Genomic DNA, 15,836 nt, shown 5'->3' on the forward strand with positions numbered 1-15,836 from the left:
TCTCTGCGTTTCTCCCATCTTCTCAGTTAAACGTAACAGCTCTGGACTGGACTCAATTGAGTAAGAAGGAATGTGTGAAATATGGAGGCTCACTGGTGGGAAAAACCTGCAAGTATGTTCCAGATCTTGCTCTCATGTCCTTCATTTTGTTCTTCGGGACCTACACTATGACTGTCACTCTGAAGAAGTTCAAATTCAGTCGCTACTTTCCCACAAAGGTAATACCTTTTTCTTACCCAACTTTTGCTAAAACAGATTTTTACACTTGCACTCTTCCATCTTTTACTTTGTCCTTAGTTGCTATCTTAGACATGTCATTTCCTCTTTTATGTCAAAACCTTGAGTCTGACTATATCTTGTTTAAGAAAAGTTGTCTGTCTCTAACTTTTATTCTGAATTTTCCTAATTACTGATGGGATTTAGTAAGACCAGTAGGATCTTTCATAGTGTTAGTTCAATCAAAAGAGCTTTATACCTGCAAAAATCATGAAAGGTGAGCAATGTGATGTGGGTGTAATCATGCATGTGTCACACAAAACTTATATTAATGTCACTTTAAAAAAAAAAAAGTTGTTTATTATTATTTACACCTTTAGTACAAGAGTCATGTGACTACAACATCCTTTATGCGTTCTGTTACAGGGCTTGACTGATTTGGTTGGATCTCTTAAATAGACAAAAGAAAAGTTTGGAAAACTAATACGTTTGTAGTAATTATTACAGTAAAAACATAATCAGTGTATTATATTTACACTTCTAAATACTGTATATATGAATTATGAAACAAAGCTTGATCACACGGTATAAACTCATAAACGACATGGTATAAACTACTGTTGCAGTCCTTAATACATTCTTTATTGCACGTATATGGTGTCTTCTATACAGTATAGTGACATTAAATGATTCTATCGCTACGTCTGAAATCGCATACCGTCTGAGAATAGGTGCTACATCTGAATTTGGACTTACTTCGCGACAGTAAAAAAAGCATGTTCTATAGAGTGTGAATGACCTACCTGCATCAGTCACTTTATACTGCCATTCATAAATCCTCTCCTGTGGCCTTATGGGATAGTAATGTAATTGTATTTCCTTTGTATTTCTATTGTCTACCCTTTAAAATACTTTAAGAAGCTCCTTTAAAGGCGCTATAACTTAAGATGATTATTATTATACTTCAAATGCGTACTTCAGATTCACAATCTCGGCAAAGTAGTAGGTCGTCTGGGAACTTTTCGCCTACAGTTTTTTTAAATACTATTTATTCGGACATACTACATTTTTGGCATACTTTTTTGCATGCTATATAGTAGGGAAGTATTTGATTTTGGACGCGGTGTATGTGTTTGGAACGGAAGCATACATCAGTCTCTCAGTCTCTGAGTGCAAGCATTAAATAAATAAATAAATAACTCTTCCGTGATCTTGTGTTGACATTCATTTCTGCATTCAAAACTGTGCAATTCATAGAAAGGTGGCAGGCTTGCAAACCAGTATGTTACATGTATCTCTTCAACAGCATTGTGCTATATTTCTGCAGCTGCAGCTATGTGTTTTATTCATTCTTTTAATATGTTTTGTTTCTATCAAGCTGAGGAAGTTAATTAGTGACTTCTCCATCTTCATGTCCATCATGACGTTTGTGGGGCTGGACATGCTTATAGGTTTGAAAACACCCAAACTCATTGTGCCCACAGAGTTCAAGGTGAGAGTAAATGAAGTTCAGCTCGCATGTTCTGAAGAAAGAAATTGATCTTGACTTTATAGAGCTTCCTCTATAGTTTTTCTCAAAGGTGTATTGGTTATTTTGTTTTCAAATCATGTAGCCCACACGCCCCGACCGGGGTTGGTTTGTGATGCCATTCGGAAAGAATCCGTGGTGGGTTTACCTGGCAAGCTCCGTCCCTGCTCTCCTCGTAACTATCCTCATCTTCATGGATCAGCAGATCAGTGCTGTCATTGTAAACCGCAAGGAAAATAAGTTAAAGGTATCCATGCAGTGAGAAGGTCCCTAATCACTCCTGTTCTTTTCATGTCCATTGACTTCCTTACATTTCCTATCTGTTTGTTACAGAAAGGTTGTGGGTATCACCTGGATCTACTGTGGGTGGGCATTCTGATGGCAGCCTGCTCTTTTATGGGCTTGCCGTGGTACGTGGCAGCCACTGTCATTTCCATCGCTCACATTGACTCGCTGAAGATGGAGAGTGAGTCTAGTGCACCAGGGGAACAGCCACAGTTCCTGGGTGTGAGGTGAGACAGACATGGCAACCATAGCAGGTCTCAACACTGATAGTTTATGATTGGCTCTATATAGAAAAAAACAAAAGTGATTTTTAGCTAATGACATTAAGTATTTCCTTTAATAAAAGCTATAAATTATAAAATGGTTATTGAGAGTGGGCTATCAAAAATTGATTGTCATAAAATCTCATTTACATAAGCAGATGGACCATATTTGTGAGCCTGGATCACAAAACCAGTCACAAGTAGCACGGGTATATTTGTGGCAATAGCCAACAATACATTGTATGGGTCAAAATTATCGATTTTTCTTTTATGCCAAAAATCATAAGGATATTAAGTAAAGATCATGTTCCATGAAGATATTTTGTAAATTTTCCTACTGTAAATATGTAAAACATTTATTGTTGTGAGTGAATGCAGCACAATCACGAACATAAATGGACAACTTTAAAGGCGATTTTCTCTATGTTTCGATTTTTTTGCACCCTCAGTTCTCCACTCTCTTTTATTTTTGTTCTGCTTCTCTTCCAATTACAGAGAACAAAGACTGACAGGAATCCTGGTGTTTGTGATGACAGGAGTGTCTATCTTCTTAGCGCCCATCCTGCAAGTGAGCTTGTTGAAATGACAGAGATAATTAATACTGACTTGACCTATCATTTAGGGTAGATTAGCAATTATTATCATAAAAAAATGTTCAATGAAGATGTCTGTATGATCTACTCTGCTTTAGCTGCACTATCTTTTTTGTGGAAATAATATTCCCCCCCCCCCCCCCCCCCCTCAGGAATCTTCAAATAGAAAGATTAAAAGAACAGTATTTGTTTGAAATATTTATTTTTTTGTCTTTACTGTCACTTGTGATCAATTTAATGCATACTTGCTATATGATTATAAATCTTACTGACCCCAAACTTTTGGACATTTTCATTTTATGTATTTACTTAAATACTTTCTAAAACAGTTAAAGTGAACATAGAACATCACCCTGAAAGTCATCTTCAATTGGCCGGATGAAATTACACTTATGGCCATGGCATTCAACAATTTTTTTTATTGTTATTATTCATGTGACTTTAAATACAGTTGAAATGTTTTAAAGGTCAAGCATTCTTTTTTTAAAGGCAAATGCCCCTGCAGGAAGTGCGCTATTCTGTTAGAATTAAGAGCAAAAGCAAGCTACATCTGTTTCTCTGAAATTCATTTTACTTTCATAATCTGGTGAATCTGAAAAAAGGGTAGGTCTAATCCATCAATAAATTGATCGGATTGTGTTAAGTGGCCTTTACACACTGTACCAGAATGGAGCCAGACTGAGAATGTGAGCTTTCTAAAACAATGATTGAATAGCTATTTGGCTACTGGTTAACATAATCCAATACCCCGCATCACCAGACAAGTGACATCAACAGAAAGGAAATCTGTTTCAGAGGAGGAACAAGTTTTGGCATTTTGTTTAAAGATTCCATTTTTGGTAACACTTATTAATCTTGGTTAATGTTAATTTTAACATCAACTAATACATTATTAAAATCAAAAGTTGTATTTGTTAACATTAATGAACGTGAACAAACAATGAACAACTATTTGTTTATTAACTAACATTAACAAAGATTAATAAATACTGTAATGATTGATTTGCTCATTGTTAGTTCATGTTAGTTAATACATTGACTAATGTTAACAAATGAGACCTTATTGTAAAGTCTTGCCCATTTTATGGAATGTTTATTATATTATAACTGTTATATGATTAAATAGTGTCTTCATGTTGACTTTAAGTGTAACTGCTGTTGCTCTGGCAGCTGATGTGTACTTTTTTTCTGTTTATAGTTCATTCCTATGCCAGTCTTGTATGGAGTGTTCCTCTACATGGGTGTCGCTTCTCTCAGTGGCATCCAAGTAAGTGCCTTTAGGGATATAACCTTTTTCAACTCCTCCGCCCTCTGTTTGGAACAGCTCTAATAGCCAATGTACTTTTATGGTTTTTGACACTGCAAAGTTTTAATATCATAGCAAACTTTACAAGGAAAACATCACAACCTGCACTTTGAGTGCAACACTCATTTGTATGCACTCTACAACTGTGTTTAGTGATTAGAAATGAGTGATTTCTCCACACTGTGACAGTGCAGGGTAAGAAGAGTGTGGTGTTGTGGGAATGGATATTTGCATGCTGGCTGGGTTTACTGAGGCAATTTTGAGCTGCATTTTGATGAGGCTGTCAGACTGCAGTGAGAATCCACCATCTTGTGTAGCTTGGCAGTGGCCAGGTGCTTCTTTGCTGTGCTCTAGTAGTCTAGTTTAATGTCAGCTAGAGAACAAGAGGAGGACAACGGCAAAAATGATGGACCTCGAACGGAGACTGTAACTGTGCTGAATGAATACAAATGTTTAAGTTAATGGTGCTTTGAGGCTAAATGCTTAAAAGCTGATGTTGTCTTTAAACATTTAAGTGTTCTTTTCTATGTGACAAGCTTTGGCATGTGAATTACTAATTGTCTTATATAAGTGAGGTAAAAAAAATAGAAAAATCAGGACGTGTTTTTTTTTAAACAGAAGTTTATTTACTCATCCTGTCGTTTCAAACCCGAACGACTTTGTTTTCAAGCTACAAAAAGGACACAAACACATCATAAAAAGTCATCCATATGACTCTTGCACTACGTTTAAAGTCTTCTAAAGCCATTTGATAGTTTTGTGTGATGAAAAGATCAAAATGTAAGTTGTTATTCACTAATAATCTTCCCCTCAAGTGAACTGCAATCAGATCATTGAGTCATTTGAGAACCAGATCCATCCAATTTGTGAACAAATCATTCAGATCAAATCATTTTGTTAAGTGAATCAAATTGGTTTGACTTGTCCTTTTGGAACTGAACAAGCCTGGTCCTTATTCACTTTCATTAGATTGAAAAGAGTCATTTGGGTTGGGAATGACATGAGGTTGAGTAAATAATGAGAGATTTTCCCTTTTTGTCTAATCAAACATTTGGTCTTTTATAGTTCTGGGATAGGATCAAACTGATCATGATGCCAGCAAAACACCAGCCAGACTTTTCATACCTGCGTCATGTACCGCTGAGGAGAGTCCACCTGTTCACACTGGTGCAGATTGTGTGCTTAACTATTCTCTGGGTCCTCAAATCCACATTCCTCGCTATCATCTTCCCGGTCATGGTATGGTAACATATTATATTGCCACACATAATCCCGTAAGCCCTCATGTATATCATAACTCATAAAACAATATTAATTTCAATAAAGCTTTCTGGATGTAATCTATTTAGTAAAGGATCATTGTACTTTGTAGCAGTAGTTCAATCACACTGTGAACAGGCCGCTCTGTTTATCAACTGAAATTCTGTGATTAAGCATGTAATTCACCTCTCAAGGTTTTTAAGGACAGTGAACATTAAAGTTACAAATAAACAGTTTCTGTCTCTCGATCCCTCAGATTCTTGGTCTCATGTTGGTACGAAAGATGTTGGACATGGTCTTTTCCCAACACGATCTGGCATGGGTGGACGATATCCTGCCTGGGAAGGACAATAAGAAAAAGGATGAGGACAAAAAGAACACCAAGAAGGACAAAAAGAAAGGCAAAGCAGGGGATGTCGGTGAAGAAGTAGTAAGTGTTTTACTAGCCTGAAACTCAAAGACAGACACCCAAGCTGAGAGTGCAGACTGGACTAAAGTCATCTTTGGTCTTCACCCAAAAGCGGTCTATATTTCAGTGCTTGTTGAGATCCACTATTGCATTGTGTTTCACTGGTGCCACCTTCTGGTGGAGAAAAGCCTTTGTACTGTTCAAAGTTGACACATTCTGCACATGCATATACTTATCTTTCTCCGTTCTTTGGCCCACAGGACAAGTACCAACCTTATACAAACTGCTCCCCCAGTGATTCAGACTTGGATCGCAGGTACTGTGTGCTCAAACTACACGTTCCCTACCGTGACCTCCTACAGGCGCCAGACTCGAACTCAGAGTGGGCGGCACGATGCCAACCAGGCAGTTACTACCACTGATACTTTATTAGATTTTTAAAATGAGCATTTCCTCTTAAATACACTTCCACTCACTACCTCTCTACATTTAATAATACTAAATATTGCATTAATATTTACATAGAAGTAGACGATAGTCGAGAGGCAGCTCAGAATATTAAATTTATAACTGCTAAGACCAATAAAATGTCATGCAAGCCCCTGTATACAGTATTTTGCCATATATTATTTGAGTATTTACCTATAGATTTTTGCCTTGCCATGCGCTTTGAAGCAATGCAGATAGAATTGTTTTCATGCATCCACCAGTATTTTACTTTGCTTGCTGTTATAAAAAAATGTCATTTATTGTTATTCATATGTTTTTACTTTGCTTACATTTTCACACCCAAAGAAACGGCACACATAAGTAATAATTATTGAACTTGCATAATTAGATGTGAGTACAGTTTCAGTTTATTTACCTGAAATACTGGGAAAGATGCCAGTGAGAAAAGTTATTTGAATCTATTAATGTACCCTACTTGGTTTACATTTTTTGCTAAAACTTTACATTTTTAGTAGATATAAAGTGATTAATGTAACAATGTATTTTACTTATTTCAAGGAATTTTGGTTGTTTCTTTCTCCTGTGCGATTGTGGTCCCAATAAGAGTGCTTATGCAGAATAACACAGTGCCTGTACCTTTTTTTGTTTGTTTAGTTTTGTTTTGTTTTATGAAGGTTTCCCAGCCTGGTTTCTCTTACACTATATCCAAAACCCTTTTACTTATCCAAATGCATTCCTCTGTATCACTCTGATGTAGAAATGTAAAATCTGCTGGGTTTTATGTCTGCATTGCTGTTCAGGGGGCATGGTTTGGATGAAGTCTTCACTTTAACAAAGGTTGAATTTACATTTGCATTTAATCATTTAGCAGACGCTTTTATCCAAAGCAACTTACAAATAAGGAGAACAATAGAAGCAATCAAGTTAACAATTGGGCAATGATATGCAAGTGCTGTGACTAGTCCCAGTTAGTCTAGCACAGTACTCGTGGCAAGGTTTTTTAAAATGGATATATAGAATAGTAAGTGTTAGTATTAATGGTAATTTGTTAACTTTAGTTATTGCATTAGATATTTCATTAGGTATTATATCATTTTTTAATCTAGGATAATATTACTTTATAAATATACCATTGTTCATAATAGTCTTTCTTTATAATAACACTTTTTGTATTTTCTATATGCAATAGCTTTGTACAACAGTTCAAATGTTTGAGGTCAGTAACTTTTTTTAGTTAACACTTTTCTCAGCAACGATGTTAAATTGGTAAAAAATTACAGTAAAGACTTTTACATTGTTACAAAAAATGATATATATACATATATGCTGCTCTTTATATTAATAAAAAAAAAAAAAGATCCTGAAAATATTAAGCCGCAGAACTTTTTAATATTTAAACAAATCAGCTAATATGATTTATGAAGGATCAAGGTTGCTCAAAATTCACCTTTGCTATAAGAGGAATAAATTACATTTTAAAATTTATGGAAATAGAAAACCCTTACCAATATTACGGTACTTTCGTTACTGTATTTGTGATCAAATAAATGCTGCCTTGGTGAAAAAATGAGACTGCTTTCATTTAAAATTTAAAATCATACCGGCCATTTTTTTAACATTCCTGTCAAAAAATGTAATGTTACTTTATATATTCTATATCTGAATGTTAATGTAAATTGAAATGTCTAATGTAAAAAAGAACATAACCAAAATTATTTTGATTCCTAATGCATGAATTAATGTTAATGTAGAACCTTATTGTTAATGGCCCAAGAAATTTTCGCATTTAAAAACTTTTGTTATCTCCTTAACGCATAATATGAAACACTATAGGACATCATACTGAGCCTTCTTTCTGATTTGGGTGTGCCCTGATCCCAAATCTTTCCCCTGGAACATTTGTGCAGTCACACCGTCTCTGTCACCTGCATCTATAATCTTAATACAGACTCCCTGCTCCCGTCCTGATACTCAGCTGTACCTCCTCCCTGCCATAACCCTCTCCTCCTCCTCCTCGTCCTCCTCACTCTTGTAACTGGAAGTTGCCATTCCACAGCATCACTCTGCACCTGAAGATCTCCTGTCCATCGTCCCCGGCGATGCCACTGGCCAGAGGGATGTCTTGCCCCGTGCCCCAGGTGAAGATTGAGATGGATTCCGACTATGAAGACGCAGATATTAACCCTAGAGGCAGACACAGGGATCACAGGGACATGAGCAGCGAAACAACACTATAATGTCGAATCTCTAGTAGTGGAACTGTGAACGGTGTGGAACATTGGACGCTCCATCTCAGCTTGTTTGAAGCTCCTGCGTTGCTAATACATGTTCATGTTTAACTTAAGATACAGAGTGGATGAGACAGCACTTTATAGCACAACTGTGACATGGCATAAGAATTATTTTAAAGGGTAAACATTGAGCCAGAGTATATAATTTATGCTACGTATGCATCAAATATGGATTTTTGTTTCTTATTTTAAAAGCCAATGGAATTAAAACTTGCTGCAAATTCAGTAAATTGAACTAATTGGAATCAATATAACACCATAGATAATGTGGAAACTAGATCAGCTTTATTTTCAAGATTTCAGTATCTTTGATATGATTTTGTTTTCCCCGGTAACTGCTTATACTTCTGGGTCTAGTAGTGTTGCCTTTCTCCGAAGTCATGCTTTTCCTTGCTTTCCCTTTCTTTTCCTGCTTATAACACTCAAAAATCAAAGTTGGGGAAAGAAACAACCAAAAAAAAAAAAAAAAAAAGAAAAAAAAGAAATTAATAACTGAAACAGATTTTGGCCTTTCATTTTATTTGCTTGAACGTTTCAGAATGCTTGTGTGAGCAGTGTTAGGTATAAGCGGGATGTTTTGTCTGTATTTTTATATTTTGTGCATGACTATGTGAAACTGGGCAGGTTGCAAATGATGGATGATGTTTAATGATGCCGATGACATTTAACCTCTGGAGGAAAAAAAAAAAAACTGTTTAAGATGCAATAATTCTGTCTCCTGACAACTTGAATTCTGGTTAAGGTTTAACAATTAAGACTAAAAATATTTACTGAAATTAATGTTTTTGTACATATGAGCCATATACATTAGAATGTGTTTATTTTATTGTACATCTCAAATCCCTTGTACATATTAATAATTTATCCTAAGATAAGACACTGACTAAAATACAGTAGCAGGCTTAAAAGCACTACATTTACAATCAACTGAATATTTAATCAGGACATTTGCAGTCAAAATTACCCAAGAACATAAAACAACATTTACGCCATTGGTACTGATTTTGAAAAAGGCACACTGGATGAAAAGCATATTTTATCCTGATTGCCAAACTACTGAGCAAAGGACCATAAATTAGAGCACTGAACAACATCATGTTAAAGAACATGACACATTTCTACTAGTGTCATCATCAGGGTCCATGGTGAAGCCATCGCTGAATCCGTAACTCTCCACTAGCGTGGGTTTCTTACCACACATAGGGCAGAGTTTGTTCCTCTCACATGAAGCTCGCATCCATATGATCAGGTTCCAGCGTGTGCCCGAAGAGATAGGCAGAGCGCCGTGCATGTGCTGGCCCCTGTGAAGCAGACCCTCAGTCACGTGATGCTCCACTTCCACACACTCCGTCTCACTCAGAGGCACCTAAGACAAACGCACACAGTCAGGACACTGTAAATACATCTTTATCGTGCATTACTAGGCCGCATGCTTGTGCTGCCCACTGTTTCATCCAAAAATGTCGGTGTCTTTGTAAAGTGAACTAATGTGTTCTATAATCATGAAATAAAATCTCTTCTTGAAGAAATTGTTTGCTTGCTCTTTTAGGGTAGTTGAATGGGCAATGTGATAATACTATTTCATTTCAACGATTGCATGCATTAAACAGAAGACTACACTAAACTTTCTGATGCAAAGGAGTCGGACCCCCTAGTTTGAGGGAACCCTTTCCTAAAATAATAATAATATAATTAATAAAAGGTGTCTTTACAAGCAGATTTTAAACAGATTTTCAATTTCAAAGAACCCTGTCTGGGAATTCTCAAAAAGTTGTCTTATAAGCACCTGTCTCATGTCTCCAAAGAACAGGTTCCCTTCTGTGAAGTCTTTCCCCAGTGATACATTTAGAGTGACTTCAGCGTTGTCATAATGATAGCAGAGTTCCAAATCTTCCCGCATAGCATACTTGACCACGAAAGCCTTGTGACTGTCCAGACAGCTTCCTCCACAGTCGCTGTAGAGCAGAGCCGTGAGTGGACGCAGATAGACCTCCCTCAGTGGGGTGATGAAGCTCTCATCAAAGCCCAGTTCGTTCAGAAGAATCTGAATTTGTTTAAAGATGTTAAATCATTGTTATTATTATTATGACTGGCATAAAACAAAGAACAATATTAGTCTGCATTTTGATGGCAATCTCAATGGGAACTGGTTAAGTGTATATTGATAAAAACTTGTACCCCATAATTGTTCATGGTGTTCGGCCTGCCCTTTGGGGCATCAGACTGTTCAAAATGCTCCAGCTCTTCTATAAGGTCATTGCAGAATTCCTTTCTGAACACTGGGAATCTGAAGACTCTTGGTGCTGCAAAATATAAAGTAAACCGATTTTTTTTTTTTGTTGATGTGATTTATTTCCCATGATTTGATGGTCAAAAGATTTCAATTGGAGCATGAGTAAAGAAGAAGCTCACCTGCTTCTGTCTGGATGAGTTTCATTAGTCCTTCCATGGTTGCATCACTTGAAGCACAGTATTTGATCATCTGTAAAAGCTCTGGGGCCAGGAATGATTCCTTGTAGGGGATAAATGACATTACACTATATCACTGAAAGATTTTTAATGATAGACTGCCCATACTGCTGATTCTACGTAACTTACCTGTAGATGATAAACATGTTGATGTAGAGGTGTATAAATCTCCTTGATGGTAGTTGCTCTCTCTGCTGATTTCAATTTATGATTCTGGCGTCTCTCAATTTCTGCATGAATCTATAAATACACGACGGAGTAAATAAGCACACTCTGACAGCCTTGATCTCAATCGTTACCGCAAGAGTGATTTCTGCTCTCGAGAGCTCACTCACCTTTCCAATCACGTCTCTGAACTGGGACTCAGACACACAGCCCAGGGATCTGAGGATCTTAAGCAAATGTCAATGGTGTTCAGAGAGAAATGTCAAAGTATTTAAAATTAAGGCATTAGCCAGTACTTACATTTTGATAATCACTCCTGAACTGGCTTTCTGAGACGAAACGAACATGAAGTTTGTATTCTTCAAGAAAAATATTATCTCTGAAAAAGCAATTGCATGTGTAAAATCTCTCCATGTTGTATTGAGATTTGACTATTCCGAGTCTAACTACTTACTGTTATTTATACAGACGTAATATGTACGACTTTTGAAACATTTTAAGCGACCGAGAACACATTTCGACCAGAGTAACCAGACCTCTTTGACCAGTTTGAAGTTGAACTGTCAATGTTCAGAGCTCCGCCTACTCAATGATTGTTTTGGAACAACCACAAATATGTCCGTAAAGAAACAAACAGTTTCGCAAAACATCTGATAACACTACAATTTGTTTTTCAAGTATATGAGTATAAATATTCTAGACAAATTTTGTATGAGTTCGTATCTGAAAAGAGTGATAAATACCAAGAGTGATAAAATATATGTTAAGTTTACTTCCTGGTACGTCTCTCAATTCCTTCCGTCCGAGTATTGTTGTGAATGTGTGTGCACGCGCAAGTACAAGGCAAATCGCTTCTGTTGTTTTGAATTTAAAATCGGACGATTATTTAGCTGTACCGTCTGTTATGTATTTAAAGCCTGGGACCGTGTATTCGCAGCAGAATGTTGAGTGTGGACTCGTTGCCAGTTGCCGAAGAGGAGGTGGTGGAGTCCAGCTCAAACAGACTGGGGGACATTTACACTTTTGTTGCCGAGGGCTGTTATCCTCAAACCATGAACCCTATTCGCAAGAAAAATCTCAAAAGATATGCTCAGAAATTTATGATTGAAGGTGAGAGCAAAGCTTGCAAATGTTACATTCGGACTGTTTAGTGTTTTACAGTATTTCCTGGAAACAGTGTTGTAAAGTTCAACTTTGACAGACCATGTATGTATGTATGTATGTATGCCTATATATTGGCCTGTTATATGTTAACTTAGTATATTTATAAAATAGTATAAATAATGTACATTATCCTAGATTTTAAATTCCCCTGTCTAGGAATTGTCAGTATATATTTTTTAATGGCTCCTGGTTTGAATATAAGCTACTAATGGGGGTTACTGAAACTATTTACTAGTACAGAACCATCATATTGAGTATTTGTTGAATAAAAATATCCTCCTGATGTTTGAGTTGATCATTTTATCCAGTCTATTCTAGTATATAAAACAGTCTTTAAAAGCAACATAAGCAACGTTCCACGCTTTTTTAATGGTTTAGCTGGTCTTACCGAGTGATTAGTGATTTATTTAGTTTTATTAGGCCTACCTCTCTAACCTTTCTCTTTCATACATTATATAGATGGCCGGTTATATTATGTGGGACCGAAGAAAGAAGAAAAGCGAGAAGTAGTGATTGAGACAGAGCGGAAGAGACAGATATTCCTGGATTGTCACTTCAATGACATTGGGCATCACCTGGGACAGAAGAAGACTGTTCACAGGATTCAGAGTAAATACTACTGGCTTGGCATTGTCAAGGATGTTGTGGATTGGGTATGCTGTGGATGTCACTATCCTGACACTTTTAGGAATGGATGTGTTTGTCACTGTCATATTATTTATCTACGTGCGTTTGCGTTTATCTACATGTCACTGAATCATCTGTTTCAGATTAAAGTATGTGAAACTTGTCAACACACAGAGCGGAGTAAAAACCTAGCCAGAACGGTACGACCCATCAAGGTGGATGGTCTGTGGGACATTTTGGCCATTGAAATAATCGGTAAAAGTTTATTAGAGACTTTTAAGATGTCTAATTTGTTAGCAGGACATATTTCTAGAGCGTAACCAAATGTCTTCACTTGCTGTTTTTGAAAACAGGTCCATTCCCAGGAACTGTACATGGAGGGAATACACACATTGTTATTATTACAGATTACTACAGTAAATGGGTAGAGGCCTTTCCTGTACAAAAGAAAGATGGTCTCTGTATTGCACGATGCCTTTCATCAACTATTTGCAGGTGAGGTTACATTGCACCATTAATAAAGAATAAATATGCTGATATGCTAAAATGTTTTTTGTTTTTGTTTTTTTTTCCTTCAGATTTGGCCCTGCAAAGACAATGTTTTGCTCTCAAAGTGCTGACTTCTGTGAGGAGGTAAAAACTTTTGTTGAAATACCAAACTTTTACGCAAAACGGGATTACCTCTATTTGTATTTTCACAGCATTATTATTAATTATTTTAGGTTACAAAGCACCTGTGTGACCGGTGGAACATAGCATTAAGAGTGTTGCCAGTAGACCAGCCGCAGAGGAACGCACTGTATGATCGCAGCAGTAATCTGCTGAGAGATGCCATAAAACAGATGGTGGTGGAGAAACAGGTAGAATGGGATGATTTTCTTGATCCAGTTTTGGCCATCTTCAGGACATCAGTCAACCCTACGACAAAATTTACGCCACACTTTTTAATGTTCAACAGAAAAGCCAGTATATCTAGTGAGGTAAGCGAATTAACTTTTAAGATATGGTAATACACTGACATGGATTAATGTTTTAATATGATAAGCAAGAAGTAACACTGACTGAATTTCTATTTCTGTAATTTTTTTAAAGACAAAGTTTGATGCTCTTAGTTGCTATCAGGACCAGGAGGAGGATACCCTTAATGAAGAGGACACAAACTCTTTTCTTTCCTCCATGCAGGAGCAACAGAATAACATCAAACAGCTGGTAAAGTCTGAGCATTTGTTTGTGTAGTTAAAATCTTCTTCAGTCCCATTACTAATAATAGATCAGTTAGACATGTGTGTGTCCCATTCTCCATAGTGCATGTGTAACTACTAGCGTTTATTCAAAAAGCATGTCTAAAAACACTGATTTTAGTGCAAAGAAGCTTTGAAATTAGTTTCTTGATAATGTTCTTTTTGTCTATACAGGTAGTTACAAATATGAATGTCGCCTACAGACAAGAAAAGAAAAATGCAAAACGCAAGACTAGAAACATGCCCTCCATAACTCTCACTGTGACCAACCCATTGTTCAGCGCAGAGGAATCGCCCTCAGCTAAAAAGCTTAAGGAAAGCCTCTACTTGTCTTTTCCTGTGGAGACTGTCCTAACCACAATACAGAATGTACCTGAAGCCAAGAATATCCTCTAACAGATACTGATGTGCACTGAAAATCTTTTTTGATGGGTCTGATCACTATCCGCAAAGTGTATTTGCATAGACTACAGCTCGAAGACCTGTGAGGTGGTCCACAGAGAGCATGTTAAGTAGATGAACTCATGCTTGCTTTGTGTTTCAGCAAATCAAATATTTTGTTTCAGCTCAAGGCGTTCATTGACACTGATGATGGTCTTAGAATGTGCTTATTATTTTACAGAATAGTATTTATTACAAAGTCAGGTCATTATGTTAGTTTTTTAGTGAACTACACACCCATGTTTGTTTTGCTTAGGTGACTCATGTGCCAGAAGACACTTTTTTTCTGTATTTCCTTTGGATGAGTCATCTGAAGTACAGAGATTTCAGTATTATCTGTAAGAATGTTGTTTAAAAATTAACTATGAAGGTTATAATATTCAGTGCTCATTACCACAGAAAATAGTTGTTAGTTCTTGTTTTGCCTAACTTTTTTTTCCTCAAATGGTGGGTCTGAATTTGCAAATAAATGTCTTTACATGTGCTTCATCATTTTAAATTGTTATCCAACAATTGACTGTTTTCATTTGTAATAAATGGATTTGTTAATCAGTTATTCAGTCAGCTCTGCGGCCAATGTGATACATCTCGTGCAACATTCTGTTTGCGTTTGAAATAACAGTTGAAACGAAGGTGCAAGAATGCAGCCACGGATTGCGGCTGATTTCATAATAGGGCTGACCTCAGCTTCTTACTTGTGTCATCATTGGGACAGCCTGCAAAATGGCGACATGTCTTTAAAGTGAAGCCGTTTAATGTTGTAACGCTCTGTTCTCGTTTAAAATTGTGTATTCGCAAATCCATTATAAAACATTTTTTGTTATATTTATACTAAAAACTAGAACTTTCAAAAAATGCACTGACAATGTTATACTGTACGTATAAGAATTATGGGAGACATTTTGGTGATATTTTAGTTCCTAACTGTAAATATTAAATTATATTATGTTAAAACACCAATATATTTGAGCCAATACAATCTGTTGTTACAGTGTTGGTGACAACAGTGGTTATCTAACAGAAATCCATGAGGTGACTAAAGTGCAGTGTTACTTTTTTAAATACTTTTTTTAATACATTCTGGGAATGCACCTTTCCCTATAAAATTATGGTTATTCATACTTTTTT

General features: G+C 36.5%; 3 protein-coding genes across 14 annotated transcripts in view; 2 read left to right on the forward strand and 1 right to left on the reverse strand.

The window, feature by feature from the left end:
- slc4a5a (solute carrier family 4 member 5a) overlaps nt 1–9,054 on the forward strand; it is a 36,785-nt gene extending 27,731 nt beyond the window's left edge. For 2 of the 4 annotated variants that reach the window (XM_079872252.1, XM_079872251.1), the window contains exons 17-26: nt 27–218; nt 1,595–1,708; nt 1,830–1,991; nt 2,078–2,256; nt 2,788–2,860; nt 4,084–4,152; nt 5,257–5,430; nt 5,708–5,881; nt 6,121–6,176; nt 8,367–9,054. In XM_079872252.1, the coding sequence (XP_079728378.1) occupies nt 27–218; nt 1,595–1,708; nt 1,830–1,991; nt 2,078–2,256; nt 2,788–2,860; nt 4,084–4,152; nt 5,257–5,430; nt 5,708–5,881; nt 6,121–6,176; nt 8,367–8,547 (1,374 nt within the window). In that variant the 3' untranslated portion in view covers nt 8,548–9,054. Of the gene's footprint in view, nt 1–26; nt 219–1,594; nt 1,709–1,829; nt 1,992–2,077; nt 2,257–2,787; nt 2,861–4,083; nt 4,153–5,256; nt 5,431–5,707; nt 5,882–6,120; nt 6,177–8,143; nt 8,222–8,366 lie in introns of those variants that run through there. The other 2 variants (XM_079872253.1, XM_079872254.1) reach the window with 2 other exon arrangements.
- Nucleotides 8,424–11,818, reverse strand: ogfod2 (2-oxoglutarate and iron-dependent oxygenase domain containing 2; the record flags this gene model as incomplete). 7 transcript variants are annotated; one of them, XM_079872263.1, is made up of 8 exons in its annotated part: nt 11,536–11,683; nt 11,406–11,462; nt 11,200–11,310; nt 11,014–11,113; nt 10,780–10,904; nt 10,388–10,645; nt 9,796–9,967; nt 8,424–8,494 (listed from the first exon to the last, which is right to left on the reverse strand). In XM_079872263.1, the coding sequence occupies exons 1-8, from the start codon at nt 11,647–11,649 to the stop codon at nt 8,472–8,474; spliced, it is 960 nt and encodes a 319-aa protein (XP_079728389.1). In that variant the 5' UTR covers nt 11,650–11,683. The 7 variants fall into 7 exon arrangements, with proteins under 7 accessions (XP_079728389.1, XP_079728390.1, XP_079728385.1 ...); XM_079872264.1 differs by lacking the exon at nt 8,424–8,494 and adding an exon at nt 8,949–9,022; XM_079872259.1 differs by lacking the exon at nt 8,424–8,494 and adding an exon at nt 8,955–9,010.
- A 198-nt stretch (nt 11,819–12,016) lies between these two features.
- Nucleotides 12,017–15,702, forward strand: LOC307159082 (gypsy retrotransposon integrase-like protein 1). Of its 3 annotated transcripts, none has more exons than XM_079872256.1 (8): nt 12,017–12,345; nt 12,859–13,008; nt 13,201–13,281; nt 13,380–13,521; nt 13,605–13,659; nt 13,749–14,006; nt 14,119–14,235; nt 14,442–15,271. In XM_079872256.1, the coding sequence occupies exons 1-8, from the start codon at nt 12,177–12,179 to the stop codon at nt 14,661–14,663; spliced, it is 1,194 nt and encodes a 397-aa protein (XP_079728382.1). In that variant the 5' UTR covers nt 12,017–12,176; the 3' UTR covers nt 14,664–15,271. The 3 variants fall into 3 exon arrangements, with proteins under 3 accessions (XP_079728382.1, XP_079728381.1, XP_079728383.1); XM_079872255.1 differs by having other exon boundaries at nt 12,029–12,345; nt 12,859–13,052; nt 13,170–13,281; nt 14,442–15,702; XM_079872257.1 differs by having other exon boundaries at nt 12,034–12,345; nt 13,170–13,281.
- The last annotated feature ends 134 nt before the right edge of the window (nt 15,703–15,836 follow it).

The sequence above is a fragment of the Squalius cephalus genome (genome assembly GCF_949319135.1).
Source record: "Squalius cephalus genome assembly, chromosome: 5".
Lineage (NCBI taxonomy): Eukaryota > Metazoa > Chordata > Actinopteri > Cypriniformes > Leuciscidae > Squalius > Squalius cephalus.

What these genes read in the sequence shown, in the direction of transcription:
- LOC307159082 (XM_079872255.1), top strand. Translation starts at nt 12,177, where the DNA reads ATGTTGAGTGTGGACTCGTTGCCAGTTGCCGAAGAGGAGGTGGTGGAG. An exon ending in TCAGAAATTTATGATTGAAG is followed by an intron (nt 12,346 to 12,858) that starts GTGAGAGCAAAG and finishes TACATTATATAG; the next exon opens with ATGGCCGGTTATATTATGTG. An exon ending in AAGCCAGTATATCTAGTGAG is followed by an intron (nt 14,007 to 14,118) that starts GTAAGCGAATTA and finishes ATTTTTTTAAAG; the next exon opens with ACAAAGTTTGATGCTCTTAG.